Source organism: Nymphalis io, chromosome 27, assembly GCF_905147045.1.
Source record: "Nymphalis io chromosome 27, ilAglIoxx1.1, whole genome shotgun sequence".
Classification (NCBI taxonomy): domain Eukaryota; kingdom Metazoa; phylum Arthropoda; class Insecta; order Lepidoptera; family Nymphalidae; genus Nymphalis; species Nymphalis io.
The window spans coordinates 3,974,482-3,996,313 of record NC_065914.1 but is presented as its reverse complement, the minus strand read 5'-3'; the positions used below and the strand labels follow the sequence as shown (position 1 = coordinate 3,996,313).

At 35.7% G+C, this 21,832-nt stretch overlaps 1 protein-coding gene across 1 annotated transcript; it reads right to left on the bottom strand.

Annotated features, from left to right (window-relative positions):
• Positions 1 to 774: 774 nt before the first annotated feature.
• On the bottom strand, positions 775 to 21,564 carry LOC126778928 (transcription factor SUM-1). The gene is made up of 4 exons (XM_050502683.1): positions 21,256 to 21,564; positions 8,598 to 8,726; positions 1,535 to 1,634; positions 775 to 899 (listed from the first exon to the last, which is right to left on the bottom strand). Exons 1-4 carry the CDS (start codon positions 21,496 to 21,498, stop codon positions 823 to 825), a joined length of 549 nt encoding a protein of 182 aa, XP_050358640.1. The 5' UTR covers positions 21,499 to 21,564; the 3' UTR covers positions 775 to 822.
• Positions 21,565 to 21,832: the final 268 nt, after the last annotated feature.

Genomic DNA, 21,832 nt, shown 5'->3' with positions numbered 1-21,832 from the left:
TGTCCCGTGTACACTGGTTAACTCACCAAGCCCGTCAATCATAGCTTCATTCAAATTATTTCACAATGATGACTTAAGTGTAAATAAAAATGGTAAGTCAGTTTAAAATTACCACGAGAATTCTTATCATAAAGTTTTACATTACGTAAATAAATTTGTCGCAACGTCACGTCTTTGGGATTATGGGCTTACTGGGATTTCCTGGATCCCGTCGAAGAGATTAATGTTGCTAAATTTTGATCTAGCAAGATATTTCCGTTATAGTTAATTGTATCTCAAAATATATTAGTAGCTTATTTACTAATTGACTCGTGGTCTAGTTGCTAGCTTGTAGCTGTAAGCGAGGTTCTTGATCCCAACCCTGCGTCGTGTCAACAAAACGTTACTAAAAAACTACGTAAAAATAATTGACGATAAAAACTACTCTGATCTTCTAATTTTTCTACTACCTGGACGTATTTTCTCTTGATGAGTCTGGTCACTTACCTTTATTACCTTGGTGAACTTTGCTGGTTAATTATGTATAAAAATAAATCTTCTTATGAAATTGTTAGAAATAAAGTAAAATTTGTAGGAAATTAAACTTGTAGGAAAGTAAATGCCTTACTTCTTCCATAATACTCCTCGTTCACGAAAGATTGAAAAGGAAAAAAGCCAGGATTGGATTCGAACCCTGGAAATCAGACTAACCATTATCGTCATGTTTTTTCGATATATTTTTTTATTGGTAAAATAAACTGAGACAAAAATGTTTAAATAAATATATATTATTGAGCACCGATTTACACTTATACAATATTATGCTATATTTATTAACAAACATCACGGATCCTTAGCTAAGGCTTGGACGATACACCGTAATCGCGCCAAGCTATTCAGCCCACACATGCTTGATTCTCCTGTTAAAAAGAAATTCAAGCTGACATTATTAATTTAAAAGAAATAAAAATAACTTCAAATTTCACAATAAATCATTACACTTGCTAATTGACCGATATAAATCCGATTCGGAAACAAAGCATCTAAGAAACCAGTGGGTTTTGTTTTAACAAAAATGTTGATATAGCGACCCAACTCTGGTGCGGCTTCATGTATAGAAAGCCTTAGTGTTATTTATAAAATAAAAGACGTAAAATAATAATCGAAATTTCAATAATATAAATTTAGTACTATATCATTATTATTTGCACAGTACCTAAATATTTTTAATTTTTGTTTGTATAATTATATAAAATTTAAAATATAGGTAAATTTTTGACAGTCAAAAAGTGAATGAATCGCTTTATTGAATAAAGATTTTGAGTTTGCAATAAATGTGCCCAAAATTGTTATCGAATTACTACCACCACGACTAATTTTCACCATTTATTACCAAATAAACGGTGATAATTTCAATACGATATTAATCTCCAATACCTCCAAAACCTTCTCCTAAAAAAAGGCAGAGGAGGCCTTATCCCAGTAGTGGGACATTCACAGGCTGTTACTCATATTAATTATCTTATAGTCTTATTATATAAATATTGGAACTTACCATTTAGGAATGGTTTTTCTCTGTCTGTTTTTGAGTCCTTCACTTCGCACTGGGTTTTCGTAACTGGCTCCACGTAGCCTTTACAGCTGTCTGACTCCAACTATCGAGAAAAATTAATCAATTTATGTAATTGTATAAGTACTTTAGTTCGAGTAATTCCACCTTTGAGTACTAGATGGCGCTATGTAATAACTGTAATATATCTACATCGCGATGGCAAGATTCCGTATTAGTTTAATATAGTACACAGACGTTTATCGATAACAGTCTTCGAAATCGAAGATTATAGTATGTAAAACTTTGGCTTCCAATGTAATCAGAGTAGAACAACCATAGGATTTAGTGAACAAGTTTTTTAGTACGAATCACAGATTATTATAAATTTTTTTTTATTTATTTATAGAATAGGAAGGCGGACGAGCATATGGACCATCTGATGGTAAGTGGTCACCAAACGCCCTTAGACATTGGCATTGTAAGAAATGTAAACCATCGCTTACATCACCAATGCGCCGCCAACCTTGGGAACTAAGATGTTATGTCCCTTGTGTCTGTAATTACACTGGCTCACTCACCCTTCAAACCGGAACACAACAATACCAAGTACCGCTGTTTTGCGGTAGAATATCTGATGAGTGGGTGGTACCTACCCAGACGAGCTTGCACAAAGCTCTACCACCAGTAAATATAGAATTAAAGAAATATTATATAAATATAGAATTTTATTCTTTCTCTCAATGACAATTACTTCGCTAATAGCAGCACGTTTGACAGAACTATTGACAGTTTGACTGTCGATAGTTCAAAACCATCGATGCTATTGGTAGTATCGAGGGGTTTTGGTTAAAACTAATGAATTTTGCAATATTATTACAATTAAGTGAGTTTTATTTTTCAGTCCACCTCAAGGCGACGTGTGAAGGTCTCCATGACAATTTATTCGTATATAATTGTATAAATATAAACAAAGACTAAAAACAATAACACAGTTCCTTTTAAAATCACCACAGAATTCTCATTCGTGGTTAAACCGAGGCTCGGTTAAAATTAAACGCATAATTAGGCAAAGGAACTTCGCGATATAAGTGAAACGGTGATATGTCGTTTATTTCTAGTATTTCGAATCGAGTTTAAAACATATGAAAAATAGAATTGGCGTCAGCCTGAGATGAAATGGTCATCACTGACCGGTGTCTCGAGCTTTTGATTTTAAAAGTGGTTTTATGTATGTTTATTTTTTTTATTTTATTTTATGTCCCATCATTCCTATAATAACATTTTCACCACCACACAATAATCTTATAAACATTACTTATTATAACTTAAGCTGGTAAACATTTTGGCTATCTCTGAGTCTAAATATCTACAATCTTAAAATATGTGCTGTAAAATGTAAACGTAAATATTGTAATATGACGGTTCAAATGGGCATTTTTTATTGAATAGGTAGGACAAACATATGGGCCACCTGATGATAAGTCACCAACGCCCATAGATATTGGCAGTATAAGAAATGTTAACCATCGCTTACATCGCCAATGCACTAACCAACCTTGGGAACTACGATGTTATGTCCCTTGTGCTTGTAATTAAACTGGGTCGCTTACCCTTCAAACCAGAACACAACAATACCAAGTACTGATGTTTTGCGGTAGAATATCAAAGCCTTCTATCGTACTGTCAAAATAATATTACAGACATAGATATTAAGATTATCTTCTAGAAAATTTACTATTTTTTACTGGTTGGAAGTTGAACTTATTACTGTGTAAATACCTTAGCGCTCGGAACATGGTACGGCATGGGCTAACTGAGGCCTCGAGCGTCAGATGAAGTCAGCGTACGATTCGAGCGTCATATGTTGTCAGCGTATAATTTGTTATTTACACATCAATCCCCGTGAGTGCCTTGGCAATCAAAATTATCCTTATTTTGATTTGATCTCAATCTTGGCTTATACTTAAAACCGTGCGGAAACACTAACTCGTATTGATTATTGAGTATCGTGTTATAAAGAGCTCTTAACCATATCCTTCAAAGGAGAATAGAGATTTTCCTAGTAGTGAGTAAGTAACGGGTTATAACTTTACTTTGAGTCGAGATAGCTTAGTGGTGACACGCGATAATCAAAATCAAAGGCTGAAACTTTTATCTCAAGCTTCACTCAACTTTCATGTGCTTTATATATATGCTTATAATTCATATTGTTTACCGACCGGTAAAGAAAACGTGAGAGAAACCTTTGTCGGATCATTCGAAGAATCATTTGTCGGCTGAAGATTATCATATCAGAGCGGCATCCTCAAAATGGAGAGGAGACCTTAGCCTAGTAATGGAACATTCAAGACGGCAGCCGGGATGGCCTCGCGCTGCCGTACGCACTAGCGAGGAGAGCGGGGGCGAGATTCGCCCCCTGATGAGAGCTCCGCCGAGCCACAAGCGGAGCAAAGCATGGGAGAGGCCGCGGATGCGTTATATCAACACGATTCCGCAGCCTCTCCGATCCGTGCTGAGAACGGCAATCGCAGTGGTTTTAGTGGGTAAGAATCCCACCCCCATCGGATTCGGGTACCTTTCTGAAGGTTTCCATTGCGAGAAAAAAAAAGTAACATTCACTTAAATAGTTAAATTACATGACTTTTCTTATAGCATCTATTTATAGTATATATAATATATAGTTTTATTAAGCTGCAAAAGCGACACGTGCCATTTCGAACTAACCACACGCTCGATGACATCAGATGTGTATCAAAACGTAGTCGGACAGGTCGACGGTGCGTGACGAACGCGCAGACGGACGTGCAACGTATACGCTGACTGATATATTACGTGTAAAATGCACCAATGTGTCAAATGCGTTCATATTAATTGCTCAAATATCTATCAATAGTACGTTTCAATTTAGTTCGTACGAAACGGTGACAAAAACTAACATATATGCAAGCGTACACATACATACAACCGGCTTCAGCAGTTCTGTAATTCTTTTCGTATCTCACTACTGAAATTTTGAAAATCACTTACGGTGACGCGTTATTTGATTTGTGTATCCTTAAATGGTATAATATTACTATAATGAACTAGTGTTCCCCCTCGTTTGAAGAGAGGCGGGTATAAGGTGAAAAAGCTAATGTCCCGTCCTTGGGGTTCGTGTTTGCTACACACAAATGTTATCAAAATGGGCTCATCAGTTTAACCGTGAAAAGGTAACAGAGTTACTTTCGCCTTTAAAACATTAGTATAGATGTCGCATATCACTTTCTCGTATTTCACGATATTGTTCTGTGTTTTTTTTTTATAAAAACGGTAGGTGAACTGGCAAATGGGCAAACCGATGGTAAGTGGTCAATACCGCCTTTATATATGGAATAAGAAATATTAATCAACCCTCATATCACCAATGCGCCGCCTCTTTCGGGAACTAAGATGTTATGTCCCTTGTGCCTGTAGTTAAACTGGTTCACTGAGCCTTCTAACTGGAATACAACAACACTAAATATTGATGCTTATGTGTATATGTGATGCGTGGTTGGTACCTACCCAGACGAGCTCTACCACGAAGTAAAATTCCCAATACACCCTTTGAACTAACAATATGTAGGAACTTTGTAGGTAGGTTACCTACAAGGATGGATTTGCAGAAAGTCCTAGCAATACTTATATGCAGGACTCCTGAGCACAGATAGCTTGAGACAAAAAAAAAAAATTGAAATACAGAAATGCCACTAGATTTTCGCATTATTGGGGCTTTGAGGTCATGCCCTAAGTGCCCTTAAGGTAAAAACATTATACATATAGTAAAACAATAGAAACCGTGTTTCTGTAAAAAAAAACAAGAAAACAAAGTAAACAGCGGTGTTGGATTTTAATAAAAATAATCGTTTTGTTTTTGTAAATAGCCTTATTAGTGTAAAATAAAATTAGTTATTTAGAAAAATTATAATTTTTTTTTTTTATAATGCTTAAAGAAATCTAATTTTTTATTTATACTAGCACTAGGAAATTTTATTTTTTGTTAAATCTGTCACAGAGTAAATCATCATATAAAATGTAGATTAAAAATTCTCTAAAATACATACAATGTTTAAAATATATCAAACAACAATTCCCGCGCAATTTGTCACCACAGATAAAGATAAATATAGATTGCATCTAAAGGAAAAGGCGCATGTCGTGATGTTAAATCGCCATTAATACGCGTCGCTGATTATTTATCTGCGCGCGCGCAGGAAATAGAATACACGGAATAAATAGTATTGCTTTATTATAATTGGATGGGAGACGGTTTTGTGTCGTGTGCTGTTTTATATTATTTTTATAATGTTTAATACATTTCATATATATCATTATTATAATATTTTATAAAATTTTGAAGAAAAATAATAGTTTTATTAATTAATTTCTTTTAGTATGAGTTGGCCAATTTCTGGTACTGAAGTTTTTGTCAGTTCCCCATCGATAAAAATGATACTCTATTAATTGTACGAGAATGACAGCTACAAAGGAGTATGTAATGTCACGGAGCTTATGCTATATAGATTTAAAAAAAAATCTCTTTCTGGCGTGTATGTACGCTATTTGAGCACAAAATAAAGAAAAAAAACTTAAATTGACACCTCTGAATCATCGCTCGCTGTCAACGTTTACAATTTTTCATAATTTTATTACCTACTCCATTATTTTCTATATTGTTCGCTATTCAAAATTTAAATGTAATATTATTTAAATACATAAAAGTTTGTTACGTCTAAAGAGTTTTAGAGTCATTATCAAGACATATCAAGCCACATCCATACATGACGCCGTAGTCAACACCCATTACCGATTTAACTATAATTTTGCGAATATCTTTATGCAGTTTGTGATTGGTTTAATGAGAGCTATTGAATTTGACGCGAGAAGCGCTCGTGTAGAATGAGATCTCTAGAAATGTCAAATGTCACCGAATATTTATTATTTGCAAGCATTTCATTGCTGATATTAATTTATTTATGATGGCTGTAAAGATTGCGCCATTTCTAATTATTTATAGAAGACGCACGGTAAGCTATTTTCATAGTCCTATTTATACAGTACAGTAACAGCCTGTTAATGTCCCACTGCTGAGCTAAGGCCTCCTCTCCCTTTTGAGGAAATGTTTGGAGCTTATTCCACCACGCTGCTCCAATGCGGGTTGGTAGAATTCACATGTGGCAGAATTTCAATGAAATTAGACACATGCAGGTTTCCTCACGATGTTTTCCTTCACCGTTAAGCACGAGATGAATTATAAACACAAATTAAGCACATGATAATTCAGTGGTGCTTTCCCGGGTTTGAACACACGATCATCGGTTAAGATTCACGCGTTCTTACCACTGGGCCATCTCGGCTTATATAGTCCTATTTGGTTTTCGTAAATTTATGTTCTAGTTTTTTCGGAACGAACTGGGCAACACTGAGATTTAATCAATATTATATTTTTCTTGATTACTATCAACTAGCTGTTTCATTTCATTTCTTGTGCGGATGAAACCGCGTATAACTTAAAAAATCACTAAAAGCGACTTATAATATATATATATATATATATATGTCCTGGATGGCAAATGACTCTACTCCACCTGATGGTAAGTAATATTTCAATCTATACAACATTTTTAGTTTTATTTTCGTGGGATATTAGTATTTATTAGGGCAACATACAATTGGAATCATACATGAGAAAAACATCATTTAAATCTATTCCGACATACATGAATGTCTTTCCCTGTGCTTTATTTATTGTGACTGCAACTAGCTTACAGGAAATTGTGTCTTTTTTAAGCTTATTATCAACTAACCAACTAACTGGTTCATTTTTCGCCCAGAGATATCAGAGAGACCAATCCACGCGGTTACGATTTGTAGTATTTTTTAACTATTTTTAATTCTTATTTGTATATATTTATGGCTTTTACTTCACTTGTCAAACCAACTGACTAAGTATGAATTTAACAAAACCATTTTAAAATATATACGCGGAAACGAAACGGAATACCTAACCTAACCAAATAATTGTTAAATTTATTAATTAATTTATAAAGTTATTTATAAACCGAAAATAAATACATATGTATGTATGAGTATTTTCAAACAACCTTTGACTACACGCTTTAATAATATGTCAAAACTATAAAAAGTACTAAAAATTTGTCTATGGTCTTATCTCGATATCTTTCATAAGAATTTATATTTTATAAAAATCGATTTGGAAATAATGCATTATTTTAGAACAAATTTGGTTTCCATACAAAAGGTTATAGTCAACCTTGAAGATAGACATATAATATATGCAGATATTATCTACGCATGTGTGAGTTAACCGACAATACAAGCATAAGCTGAACTCTATTTAATATGATTGATCATATAGATCTGAATTCAACTTACATTGGAAAAACACGTGATTCTTTAAATTGACATAACTTTATTATTTATAAACCGATTGAAATACAACAAAAACTAAATTTTAAGTGAAGTTAACCACAATACATTAATGAAAACCGCACTCAAATCCGTAAAGCCGTTTCTAGCGTGCACAAACGCACAGACAAGCAGACAAAAATTCCAACAATCATTGTTTTTGGTTCTATTCCGTTGATAAAGGCCCTCGACTCTTATATCTTCCATGTACAGACAGCGATCAGTTACAGATTTATTATTTGTATAGATTATTAAATTTAAAATGAAAATAAAATTTTCACCCTGCCGTGCCAACAGATAAAAGAAAACAAAAAACAAAGAATTTTTTAACGATAGGACTTAAATCGTTAGTGTCGCCAACTTGTGTTACCGGGAACGATAATCATTTTTCATTCATTAATAGTACTTTCGGACATTGTATGCTCCTGAATTTCAATTTGCTTTCGCTTTCGCTTTGGATTGGCAGTCCCATCGGGGTAGGTGAATAATAAAAAAAGTGCTCTTGTGTTCGCGCATACACTTGTGCATTATAATGTGCAGATGACAAGTATCTTAAGAATCTCCGTGATCGTTATTGGTCAGAGGAACGTTATTATGTTACAAATACAAGTGAACTCACGGCAGCTGCTCTCAACGCCGCTTGCAATCTCTCAATGTGTTGAATGGCCGCTCTGAGTATTTCTAGTTTCGGTAGACGCCCGCTGCCCGCTCTGGCGCGTATTCGTAACTCTTCAAATGCAGCGTTCACCTGAAAGTTTTATTATTAATTATATGGAGTAGTTATTTTATTACGCTCTTTTGAAAATTACTTTTTTTTTAAAGAATAGGAAGGCGGACGAGCGTATGCGCCACCTTATGGTAAGTGGTCACCCACGACATTGGCATTGTAAGAAATGTTAACCACCGCTTATATCACCAATGCGCCACCAACCTTAGGAACTGAGATGTTATTTCCCTTGTGCCTGTAATTACACTGGTTCACTCACCCTTCAAATCGGAACACAACAATACCAAGTACAGCTGTTTTGCGGTGGAATATCTGATGAGTGGGTGGTACCAAACAGACGAGCTTGCACAAAGCTCTACCACCAGTACAGACACTTTCAAGTGTCCTAACTTTTATTTCAAATGTTTTGCAACCTAAATTGCAAAAAATTCTCTGTTTACAGACCTTTAATATGAATATGAATAACGGTGTATTCATTTTAAGTCGCTAATACTACATATTCATTCGATTGTTGGAGCTGTATGCAAGCCTGTCTTGTCTGGGTAGGTACCATACCCATCAGATATATATAATTCTTAATTATTGTAGGTGGTTAACTACAGACCCCTTGTCAGACGCAAGGGTTGGTGGCGCATTGGCGATGTATGGAATCATCAATATTTCTTACAACGTCAATTTCTATGGGCGATTGAGAACACTTACCATCAGGTGGACTATTTGCCACTCCGACTGAATACTTAATAAAAAAAACAAATAGTATATAAATCAAAGCGTTTACGCGTCCATTCGTTTTTTCGTTAAAATTTCCTTTTTAAAACAACAGATTGGGTTTTGATACGGTTTTCTTATTGTTTATATTCTTTAATCAGAAGTAGTTAAGTATATAATTAGTTAAGTATATAATGCTTTTCTAGATATATATATACTTTTTGCCTCTACTGGTGACAGGAGAGATGGTTGATTTTTCGGTCAGAGAATCGGAATTGCGATTCAAAGGGGAAATGCTGTAAGCATTCTTGCCACTATTACACGCGGGCATGATTTATATTATGTTTAGGGCTTTGCCATAAATAATTCTTATGTAAATAAATTTATGTATTAATTTGATTTGAAAAGAGTAGAGAATTTTCAGGTCTTATAATTGTCTACGGGAAGTACAAAAACCATGGTTGCTTATATATGTCTATTCTAGATAATTCATAAAAAGTCAAGTAATCAAGAATTTCATCAATTCCACACCTTTCTTAGCCACCCTTATCCTCGCTTTCATTAGATAAATAATTTATGTTAATGATATAATTAATTCTGATATTGCATCCAAAGCCTGAAATTACTTTTTCGTCTTCAATAGTACGTAAAGTACTGTATACTGGGATATTCTGTGAGAACAAACTCGAAACTCACCATACAAAACCATCGTGTATAATAATTATAACATTTAAAGAATACACGCATCAATATAATATATCACCATAAATCGGTTGTCAACATTACACGGGTGAATGAGTTCTTACGGCATAGCACTGTAGTTATGGCATTGGGTAATTATAGTTAGCAATCCATTGTGATATTTTTAGCGATACAAATTTTCACCTACCTCCATATATTTTATTATGAACTAATTAGTGAGAATACCGTACCAATATGGCCTAGTGGTTAGAGCGCGTCAATCTTAACCGATAATCGTGGGTTCAAGCCCGGGCAAGCACCACTGAATTTTCATGTGCTGAATTTGTGTTTTTAATTCATCTCGTGCTTGACGGTGAAGAAAAAACATCGTGAGGAAACCTGCATGTGTCGAATTACATTGAAATTCTGCCATGTGTATTCTACCAACCCGCATTGGAGCAGCGTGGTGGAATAAGCTCCAAAACCTTCTCCTCAAAAGGGAGACGAGGCCTTAGCCCAGCAGTGGGACATTCACAAGCTGTTACTGTATTGAGAATAGACCAATACGTGCTATCTAGCGCAAACTAGTTTATTCTGGTTTTACATTATACATTTACATTATACATTACACTACTACAGACGCAAAAATGTCTCCAACCGATTTAGCTGTACCAAGATCCGCTTTTTTTTATAAAGATGCAATTCTACCGTGCACGTCGTCAGTTATATAAAAAAATCAGACCGAACATCTTAAAATTAGTTCCAGACTTATTAGTTCCGAGTCGTTTAAAAGAAGCGACATCATTCAGAGATCAAATAAAAATTGTTTTGACAACTATAAAAGTGAAATAACGGACGGACGTTTTATTATAGTCATATTCATGTAGATGAGCCGAGCTAGAGCGGGCTTGAACGAGAATATTAACCAAAGAATGCAGGTTCAATCTCGGGCAAGCATAAATGAGTTTTAGTGTGTTTAATTTGCATTTATGGCAGTAACACGTCAAGTATTTTTACTTGGTAGGGCTTTTTGCACGGGTTGGCTCACCTGGATATGTACCACCCTCTCATCACATATACTACCGCCACACAGCAATACTTAGGATTCCGGTTTGAAAAGTGACTGAGCCATTGTAGCTTCAGACACAAGGGACAAACATCTTAGTTATTTATATAACATGTTATTTACCAAGGTTGGTGGCACATTGGTTATGTAAGGAATGGTTATTATTTCTTACCTCGACAATGTCTATGGGCGGTAGTGAACACATACTTATAAAAAAAGGGTTTTTGGAAATATGAATTTTGAAGAGGTTTTTTGTATTTTACACGTTCAAAACCTTGTAAACTATGTATATATATAACAATACGCCTTGATCCACAGGTAGAAATGTTAAAAGCTGGTCAAACCACGCGATGCTTCTAGATAATAATATCCTGGGATATTATTTACCACGGACATCTGATCCTTAACTAAGCAGAGCTTGTGCTATGGAAACCAGACAACTGATATACTATATATACTACTTTTCTTTTGTAATTACATACTTATATAGATACACATAGACTCAGGATAAACAGACATGTTCATGCACACAAATGTCTGTCCTGGGTGGGAATCGAAGTATCTACCAACCACGCCAACCGACCCGTCAGTATATTTGGGCCGTTGGATAATATATTCGGACCGTCTTCCGTCTATTTTTCGTCGCTATTTCCCATGATTGTAATAACTTTTGTATTTCATATATTTAATTGTTAAAACTATAAAATACATTGTAACCATAAATCCACCCCAATCAATAAATTATTCGATCACCCGACAGATTTATGGAAAGCTATCATAATATTTAATGGCATTTACAAAACGACACGACATTCGGATAAATAAAAATAAACGTTTCGCTTTGAGGGGCGTGTGTGTATTTTTATGTTATATAAAGATGTCAGTCGTATATTCGAGTGTTTATTACATCATCTATTTCTGATTTTAAATGTCGCATATTAATTAATTTGATTTTTGATACTAATGCTTTTTATGATGTAGGTTTTTTATATGCAATATATTTTTTTTCTCGACTGCCTCGTTGGTCTGGTAGCTAGATAAAGGCCGCTGACTCGGAAATCCTGGGTTCAATTCCTAGGGCGGGCCAATAAAAAGTTATTAGGTTTTTCTGTCAGAATTCGCAGTGGCAGTCCTCGGAAAGCAAGTAAAGCCGTTGGTCCTGCGCCTGAACTCTTTCCGGTCTTGTCAGATTGCCGTTCCATCGGATTATGAGAGCTAGAGAAGAGAGAGTGCTGTGTTTGTGCACACACTTGTGAACTATAATATCTCCTTCGTAGTTGGCTAAGATCTCTTGAGATTGGCCGGTGTAGCCGAAATCGGTCTGGAGGACATTATTATATTTTTTCTTAATATTCGGTATTTTTCTCTGCAATTGTTCTTAGGTTTAACCTATAATAAACCTGTCTTGGTGTTCTAGTGCAGCCATTTTTTCCTGGTCGCTGGGGCTTCGAGGAGCACTACGAGCGCCTAGCCCCCCGGATCGAGAAGGTAGCGCCTGCCATGCACAGACTGCTGCCTAATCTCGGGGGACCGAGAGAGGAAGTTCGCCGTCTCTATGCCGGTGCTGTGCGATCGATGGTCCTCTACGGGGCACCCGTTTGGTCTCACAGGCTATCGGGCGTCCGCTGCTGCAGAACTAAGATCCAAAGTCGGCGTCGTCTCGGCCCTCCCACAGCCCAGACGCCAAGGGCTTAAAAATAGGGTGTAACCCTGGGGCCGTGAATACGTGAGGTGGGGGCCTCGCGTGTCCTATTTCAGACGGCCCTGAGGAGGACGGCAGCCGAAGTGGCCTCGCACTGCCGTACGCACTAGCGAGGAGTGCGGGGGGGGGGGGGGTGGGGCGAGATTACCTTCGCCCCCTGAGGAGAGCTCCGCCGAGCCACGAGCGGAGCAAAGCACGGGAGAGGCCGCGGATGCGTTATATCAACACGATCCCGCAGCCTCTCCCATCCGTGCTGAGGACGGCCACCACAGTGGTTTTAGTGGATAAGAATCCTACATAACCCAGTTCCACCACCATGGGACCCGGGTACCTTTCTAAAGGTTTCCACTGAGAAAAAAAAGAAAAAGTGCAGCCAGCCATACCAATGTACAGGATAGGGGCGACAAACACGTGTTAGTCGGGTTGTCGCGGGTAGCAAATAAAGGCACGGTAGCTGGCGAAAGCGATCCCGTGGCGCTCCACGTTAAGACTGAAAGGGTACCGCTGATTTTTTAGTGGGTATTCCAATGTTCGGGGTGCACTCGCGCCATGGACACCGGAGAGCCTCGTATACCCCCCCAACTGTTCCCGTGGGGGTAACGCGTAATGCGTATTTCCAGCGTTAAAAAAAAGTAGCAAACAAAAATATTTATTTGTATTGGGATTGTTACGATCTATGCAAACAAACTATGAATCGATTCATCACGTATATTTTTACATTTTTTTATTATTTCCTGACGTTTCAAACACTCTACAATGTCCGTGGTCACAAGCAGTTGTTAATTACAAACTATTTAGATGTTAATAAATAAAATAATAAATATTTGTTGTATTTTATCAAGATGAAACGATTTTTACAGAGCGATCATTTGACAAACATTAGGGAATTATTTAAAACTTGTAAATACACAAGTTGTTTTCAACGAAGTTTTACAATAAATAGCATATGTCTAATGGCAAAACCGCATTAGAGCACTTTAAATGTCTTCAAAATGCCCCTACTCTCTGGGGAGAGCTTCATCAGGAATGATATAAGCTAAATATAGCTGACTTTTAAATTGTTGTTAAGTTAAAGCATTTATTTCTATATAAATAGTTTTCTTTTCATGTATTTATTCAATTTGAATATACATAATCTGAAGCATAAATAATTATTCGTGGATTAGTGTTATTCTTGCAATTTTGTTATTATGGATAAATCTTTAAATTCATTTATTATGTTTTAATTAAAAAAACAACCGTTACTCATATCTCAGATATGACTTTCATATGCCGGACCCCCTTTCTACTTCTCCTTTTTTAAAGTTGGGAGCAATTATTGTAAGATTTGATTTAACTCTGAATATTACCTTTTCAAAGGCGGTCTGTACATTAAGATAAGAAAACTTAAGTCTAAAGTATTCAATAAGAAAATTTCAAAATGATTGATTTTAAAAAGAAAAAATGGCTTAGAGAGACGATCATTAAACGCAATACCTTCCAACACCAACGATTATTCACTTAATAAAAGAGGCCGATTTCTATTAATTTATAACGAACACGACACGTTCCCGATTCAATTCCGATTCAACTTTGAATCATCTGTATTTATTCGAATCTGAACCGAATCGATACTATGTTAACATAGTTTCAAAATCAAACGTAATTGTTAACTTTTATGGTGATAGTCGATACTTAAATTAAAGAATAGGAAAACGGAAAAACGGTAATTGGCATTCAGCTATTTAATATACTTATCAAATAAATATTTCTGAGGTAACTGACTAATTATTTGTTAAATTAGGTTAGAAATTGCTGATAATATTAAAATATAAAATAATAAATATCGAATTCTAAATTTAAAACTGTGAATTACCTTTGAATATACTTTTCAGAGTTATCTGTGAGCACTACTTAAAAATATATTTATTATCTGTCGAAGGGCTAACGCTGTGCTGTCACTCCGCTTAATGGCACTTTAAACGTTCGCTGTCACGTGAAAAGGAGCTGTCTCGTCATATTATATCTCGAACTAGCTCACTATTAACCGACAACATATTAAAGGAGGATTATTGTTTATTATATATATGATATAATATGTATCCCGATTATACATTGCTATAATTTAATGATTGTGTAATAAATATAAAAAAAATATTACACTCCGTTCTAATATTATAAACGCGTAAGTCTGTTTGTCTGTTATGCTTTCACGGCTAAACCACTGAATCGAATTTGATAAATTTGGCTCGAACCTAAAACCTGGTATCTCCTAACACAGAGGCTTTACCTAGTAAGCTATATAACGTACCACTACACCTCAAATAATATAGCGCTTAACGTGAGGAACCGTGCGCAACAGCTGGTTATATGTACATATAATTAATTATATAAAATATATTTATACATAAAATGCTAACTCAGATTACCAGAGCTAAGAATTTCCCCTTCAATTAACACGCCCGAATTGACATATGTGACTTTTTTATGGTTAGCGCGTAAATTGGTACGTATTGGTAAGTGTTCACCATCGTCCAGAGACATTTGGGGATGTAAGAAATATTAACCATCCCTTACATCGCCAATGCGCCACCAAACATGTGAATGTGAATGTTATGTCCCTTGTACCTGTTGTTACACTGGCTCACTCACCCTTTAAGCCGGAACGCAACAATACTATGTAGGTATTGCTGTTTAGCAGTAGAATATCTGATGAATGGGTGGTACCCACCCAGACGGGCTTACATAGGCTCTACTGCCTAGAATACAACGCATGTTTTCAGTCCGATTAACTTGCAAGTTATTACAATTGCAATTTGCGTGAAGGCTTTGTGCCTACGTATTAACTTTTATTAATGTAAGCAAAAATCACTGTCCATAATGGCACCGAGAAACAAGTCGATATTCGATATGCTACATTGTCAATTAATACATCATTATATGTCCTGTCGCCAGTCGCCATTCTAACATCGCACTGTAATATCGTCGTAACAATAAAATATTGTAAATTATATTACAATACATATACATATCTATACTCAATTGCCTTTCATTACATCATCCACAAGACATTTAAGGCAAAGCTTCTATTGTCGTGAAATAGTACAATAGTACAATAGACAAGCGTCGTATTAAATATAAATATAGAAAAAAATATTTCAAGAGCAAAAAATTGCAAGCATCGTAATTCATTTTCTGTACCCCGTGACTTCTGTTTTTCGTGTTTTCTGACCACGTGTACACAAAATATCACGATAACCGTTTGAATAGTTATACTGGTGGTAAGGCTTTGTGTAAGCTCGTCTGGGTAGGTACCACCCACTCATCAGATATTCTATCGCAAAACAGCAGTTCTTGGTATTGTTCTTGTGTTCTGGTTTGAAGGGTGAGTGAGCCAGTGTAATTATAGGCACAAGGGACACAACATCTTATTGGCGATGTAAGCGATGGTTAACATTTCTTACAATGCCAATGTCTATGGGCATTGCTCCATGACCATATGCTCGTCCGCCACCCTACTCTATAAAAAAACGTGAAAACGTCGAAAAAAGCAAACTCACTTTATTATTTATGTATTTATAGTTAATTTGGAGTTCTAATGGGAAAAAGGTGCTTATATTTTTATATTTTGTCGACTTAATTATTTTAGAGATTGTACAAAACACAAAGACCGTTCAACAAAAGAACATTCATAACTAAATATTCATCAGGAAACTATTTTTTTTAAAGTAAAATTTGAATCGAAGACGTAATAAAATTTAAACACGCTTTCAATTCTCAAATCGCTTCAGACGTTTAGAGCCACTTATAAATAAGTTGTCGCATCACGTCCCCGGGATTACGGGATTACGGGAAATTCCGGTACGCGACCGATCCCGCGTGCCGGGATTAGTACGTTCAAATAAATCGTCAAATTAGAATTAACCCTATCGTAGGATTAGAGTTGGGCGTTGTTTGATAATTGGGCGCCATTTTGTTTTAATATAGTCGTTTAGAAACTTTAATATTCAAAATACTTTAAACTATAAGTAGATGGCGCTCATGATTTTATTTCAATTACGCTTTTATATTACTAGTTACCGTTCGTTGCCCGCGTTTGAAGAATAAGTCAAGAATCTTTATTTCATACTTATTTATTTATCGTCATAAATCTACCACCGGTTCGGAAATAAACACCTCAGACCTTAAACGAACCGGCGAAAGAAAATCAGCGAGATTTTTTTTATATATCCTTTAGTAAGCTCGTCTGGGTAGGTACCACCCACTCATCAGATATTCTACCGCAAAACAGCAGTACTTGGTAATGTTGTGTTCCGGTTTGAAGGGTGAGTGAGCCAGTGTAATTACAGGCACAAGGGACATAAAATCTTAGTTTCCAAGGTTGGTGGCGCATTGGCTATAAGCGATGGTTGACATTTCTTACAATGCCAATGTCTAAGGGCGTTGGTGACCACTTACCATCAGGTGGCCCATATGCTCGTCCGCCTTCCTATTCTATAAAGAAAAAGGTGTGCAGGTGGTGGTGTTAGGTATCTATATGTTTCTCTACCAGTGACTACGTGTGTGCATAACTTGTATGAGTTTAGAAGTCAAAATATGAAAACATAATAAATAAATAAACAAACTCATTTCCGCATTTATAACATTAGTTATTTTTAACTGAAATTGCCTTAAGTACCGATCCGTCCGTAACAGCCTGTGAATGTCCCACTGCTGGGCTAAAGGCCTCCTCTCCTCTTTTTGAGAAGGTTTGGAGCTTATTCCACCACGCTGCTCCAATGCGGGTTGGTAGAATTCACATGTGGCAGAATTTCAGTGAAATTAGACACATGCAGGTTTCCTCACGATGTTTTCCTTCACCGTAAAGCACGAGATGAATTATAATCACAAATTAAGCACATGAAAATTCTGTGGTGCTTGCCCGGGTTTGAACCCACGATCATCGGTTAAGATTCACGCGTTCTTACCACAGGGCCATCTCGGGTTACCGATATTATCTATAATTAAATAGTACGTACTAAACTATCCGACCCCATTCATTTTCAGCTGAAATTGAGGCTTTTATATATCGAATGCATTTGAATTTATGGAAAATTTTGATCTTACATAGAAATGATAGAAAACTTAGTTTAGATTTTCCTTTTAACTTTAATTGAAACCCTATAAGATGTTTTATCAACATTTTAGACTTACCATTTTCAAATACAGCAATATTAATTCTTGCATGTTAAATACATATTATGTTTTTACTTAAGTAATTCTCAATATTCTTATATTATTTGTGTCATTATATTATTATTAAAATTATACCACAACCAAATAAAATAATTTCATTTTTTTAATAGATTTTTGTTGTAATATGTTTTCATAGCAAATGTCCTAACGGGTTGTCAAGTAAATGTACACGAAAGCTATGTAAATAAATAAAAGAATCAAAATTATTTTAAATATACATTACTGTTTCACTTCTTAGGGTCGGTTTCTTAGGCGCGATGTTATATAAAACATTTCTTTGTGTCGCTTTCTCAATAAATAAATATATATCTATACAACATATATAATAAATAATGTTTCATATAGTACATAATAATGTCCTCCAGACCGATTTCGCCACGGCGGCCAATCTCAAGAGAGCCAACTGCGCAGGGCATATTATAGTGTGTGCGCAAACACAGGTGCACTATCTATTATATCTATGCTTTAACTCTCATAATCCGATAGGACGGCAATCCGACACGACCGGAAAGAGTTCAGGCGCAGGACCAACGGCTTTACGTGCTTTCCGAGGCACGGGAGTGTACACACTTCCAACTTGCAACAGACTCCGGGATGCTACTGAGAATTTTCTGACAGAAAAACTCAATAACTTTTTATTGGTCCGACCTGGGAATTGAACCCAGCACCTCCAGGTCTAGGGCCTTACATCAAGCCAACGAGGCAGTCAAGTATATAACATATAGGAATATGTCAAATCTTTAAAAGATAATCAATTGTCTATGATCTCATCCCAATATTCTTGATAAGATAATATTGACAGTCCGCCATAGGGATACATATGACTTATGAGTAGGATATATAGCCTATTCCAACCACACGAAGAGTAAACCCAAATAAACAACTTTGACAGCGATATCATTGGTCGAGATCTTGAATAATCTATGATATTCACTGTGGACTCGCGAAAAAATGGCGTTTTCAATGTCCACGAAGTTGCAATCGGGACTTCGTAAGTTAAATTAATGTGGTTATAACTAGTTAAGTGGAATAGTGTTTTATTATGAATAAAGGTAAATTAATCAAGAACTATTTATAGTGCGTTATACAACAGAACAATTAGAAAATCGCATGCAATTTGTAAATCTACGGTTTGTTTACCTGTACTCCTACTCCGATTGGAAAAGAGTGTGTCAATAACTTTTTAATGGCGCGACCTAGGAATTAAACCCAGGACCTCCGGTTCTAAGGCCTTACATTTAGCTACTAGACCAACGAGGCAGTCAGATTATATAATAATCTTACAGTAACAATGTCTATGGGTGACCACTTACCTTCGTCCTCCTCGTCGCTACTACCTATTTTAAATATAAAATAAAGTTCATTTAACACTTCTCGTACAATGTACAGGAATAATTTATTCAATTTACATTGATAATATTTGGTGCTATTTCGTTATTTTCATAGTTTAATGTTTTATATTATAGTACTGGGCGACCGAAGGTTTTTTTGGAAACGGGCATATAGATAAACTTAATAAGCAAAACCATATCTTAATACAAACTTGTGTCAAATCGTTAGAACCGTTTTCGAGATACAAAAAATATATATAAACTCTTTTGCTTAGCAAAAAACCGGCAACTAAGCAAAAAAACCTTTATTGTTACTTTTAATTTGTCTTCCTCAGAATTTTGTAAACTAATCAGCAAGGAATAATTAGTTCTATCGTAAAGTTTTGATGGATTTACCATTAGAAAGAATGTTAATTCAAAACGCTACCAGTATTTGTTCGCGAAATAAATGCAAAAAACGTTTTTAGTTGGAGATTCTTTTTATAAAGTAAAAGTATGATAGATAGTTTAATTTAGAGTGTGACACAATATGTCGTAAAAAGTTGTATTCTTTTAAAACAATCCTCATCGTCAGTCGACAATTTGGAACGTACTTTTTTCAACACCGGCACTTTTATAACCAGCCAGCAACATGTGCAAATTATTATTATAATAGCATTGCTGATTCAATTTAAATTTGCAATTAAAGGAGCTAACCTAGCGAACACAAAAATCCGTGGCGTACAATTTAAATTTAATATAGGTAGGCGGACGAGGCTATGGGTCACCTGATGGAAAGTGGTCACCGACGCCCTTAGACATTGGAATTGTAAGAAATGTTAACCATCGCTTACATCGCCAATGCGCAACCAACCTTGGTAACTAAGATGTTAACGAGGGACTCGTGCCTGTAATTACTCGCTCAGTCACCCTTTAAACCGGAACACGACAATACTGACTAAGTACTGCTGTTTTGTGATAGAACATCTGATGAGTAGGTGGTACCTACCCAGACGAGCTCCAATTATGAACAAATAAACAACCACACACATTCTAATGTTAGAAGCGCTAACAGTGGATTAAGCTTTTCACAGTTCTTTAGTCTGTGATTAGCAAGCACCATATGTTCGAATAAAATTAACTTTTTATACGTAGTTTTTTTATTCATGCCATTTGGAATGCCAGTTTTCCTTTTTGATTATTTTGAATTCCGTCATATGTGTTTCCATTAACCAGTGGCATAGCTATCATAAGGCAAGGCAGTGCGGTGTACCAATGCCCCTTAATGAGAGGGAGATAAATTTTATATATTTTTGCATACCAATTTTGATTGTTATTGTAACTTAATTATCATTATATGTTACAAGGAAAGAAAGGTGTCATGTAAAATTTTGGCGGGATCTGTACCAAATGCAACGCTGCAACGGGGCCTTTATAAGCTACGCTACTGATCAACCACATCTAGAATGGTACATGGATTATAGACAATCTCCTTATGAAGAGAGAAAGCAATTGTAGCAGGACATCCAATGTTACTATTACAATGCGAATATTTTTAAATATAAAAATAAAGAATCAATAATATTTTTAATATATAAGATTATTGAAAAAAAAATACTTTGTAATAGTTAAAAATTAATTAAAATTAAAACAGTAAAAAAAGTTGAAATCACCATTTAAAGCTACTAATAAACTTAATACAAGAACTAAGACATTACACGTTAACTTCTACCAACTTATTTCGTTCGCATCTTTAAATCATGAAAATATTTAAAAAATACAACAACAAACCGCTTTAAAAAAACTTCAGTTTTATCAAATATATAGTTTTCAAACGAAAAACGGTTAAAACTGTCAAATAAAACCTACTTTCCGTAACCTACGTCGTTCGCGTAGCGTCGCCGCTTTCCGCCGATCAACGGCCGCTGTTTTCCGCTTGCAAGCCTTACAAGCCCAAGCCAAACACCTCCTGCTGGGTCCAAGCACGTGCTGGATGTGATCTTCCTCTTTCAACTCGACACTCTGACTATTAATCGATTCTTTATCGCAACAATCATTTTTATCCGTCACTTTTTCGTAGTTATAATTATCATATAAAGCACTGTAGCTCATTTTGACACTGACAGTTTTTTTTTTAAATTTCCCGCGCGCCGCGCATCGCGACACACGACACACTGAATTCAGAGGGTGAATCTTAAGTCGAGATTTACAAAATATGTCCGCTATTAATAAACTGTCTAGCTGTGTGCGAGTACGTCGTTGAGAGATGCCAATTTATTAGTGTTTGGATTGAAATTGATGCGGGCAATATTTTTCCTTTGAATTTGTTGCGTTGAAAGCTTCGGGACATTTTATCGTGTCTCGTTTTCGAGTTCGATTTTTAAAGTCACTTTTACGATTTTTTTTAAATTTTTATTTAACATGTTAAGGGGTTGATTTAATAAAT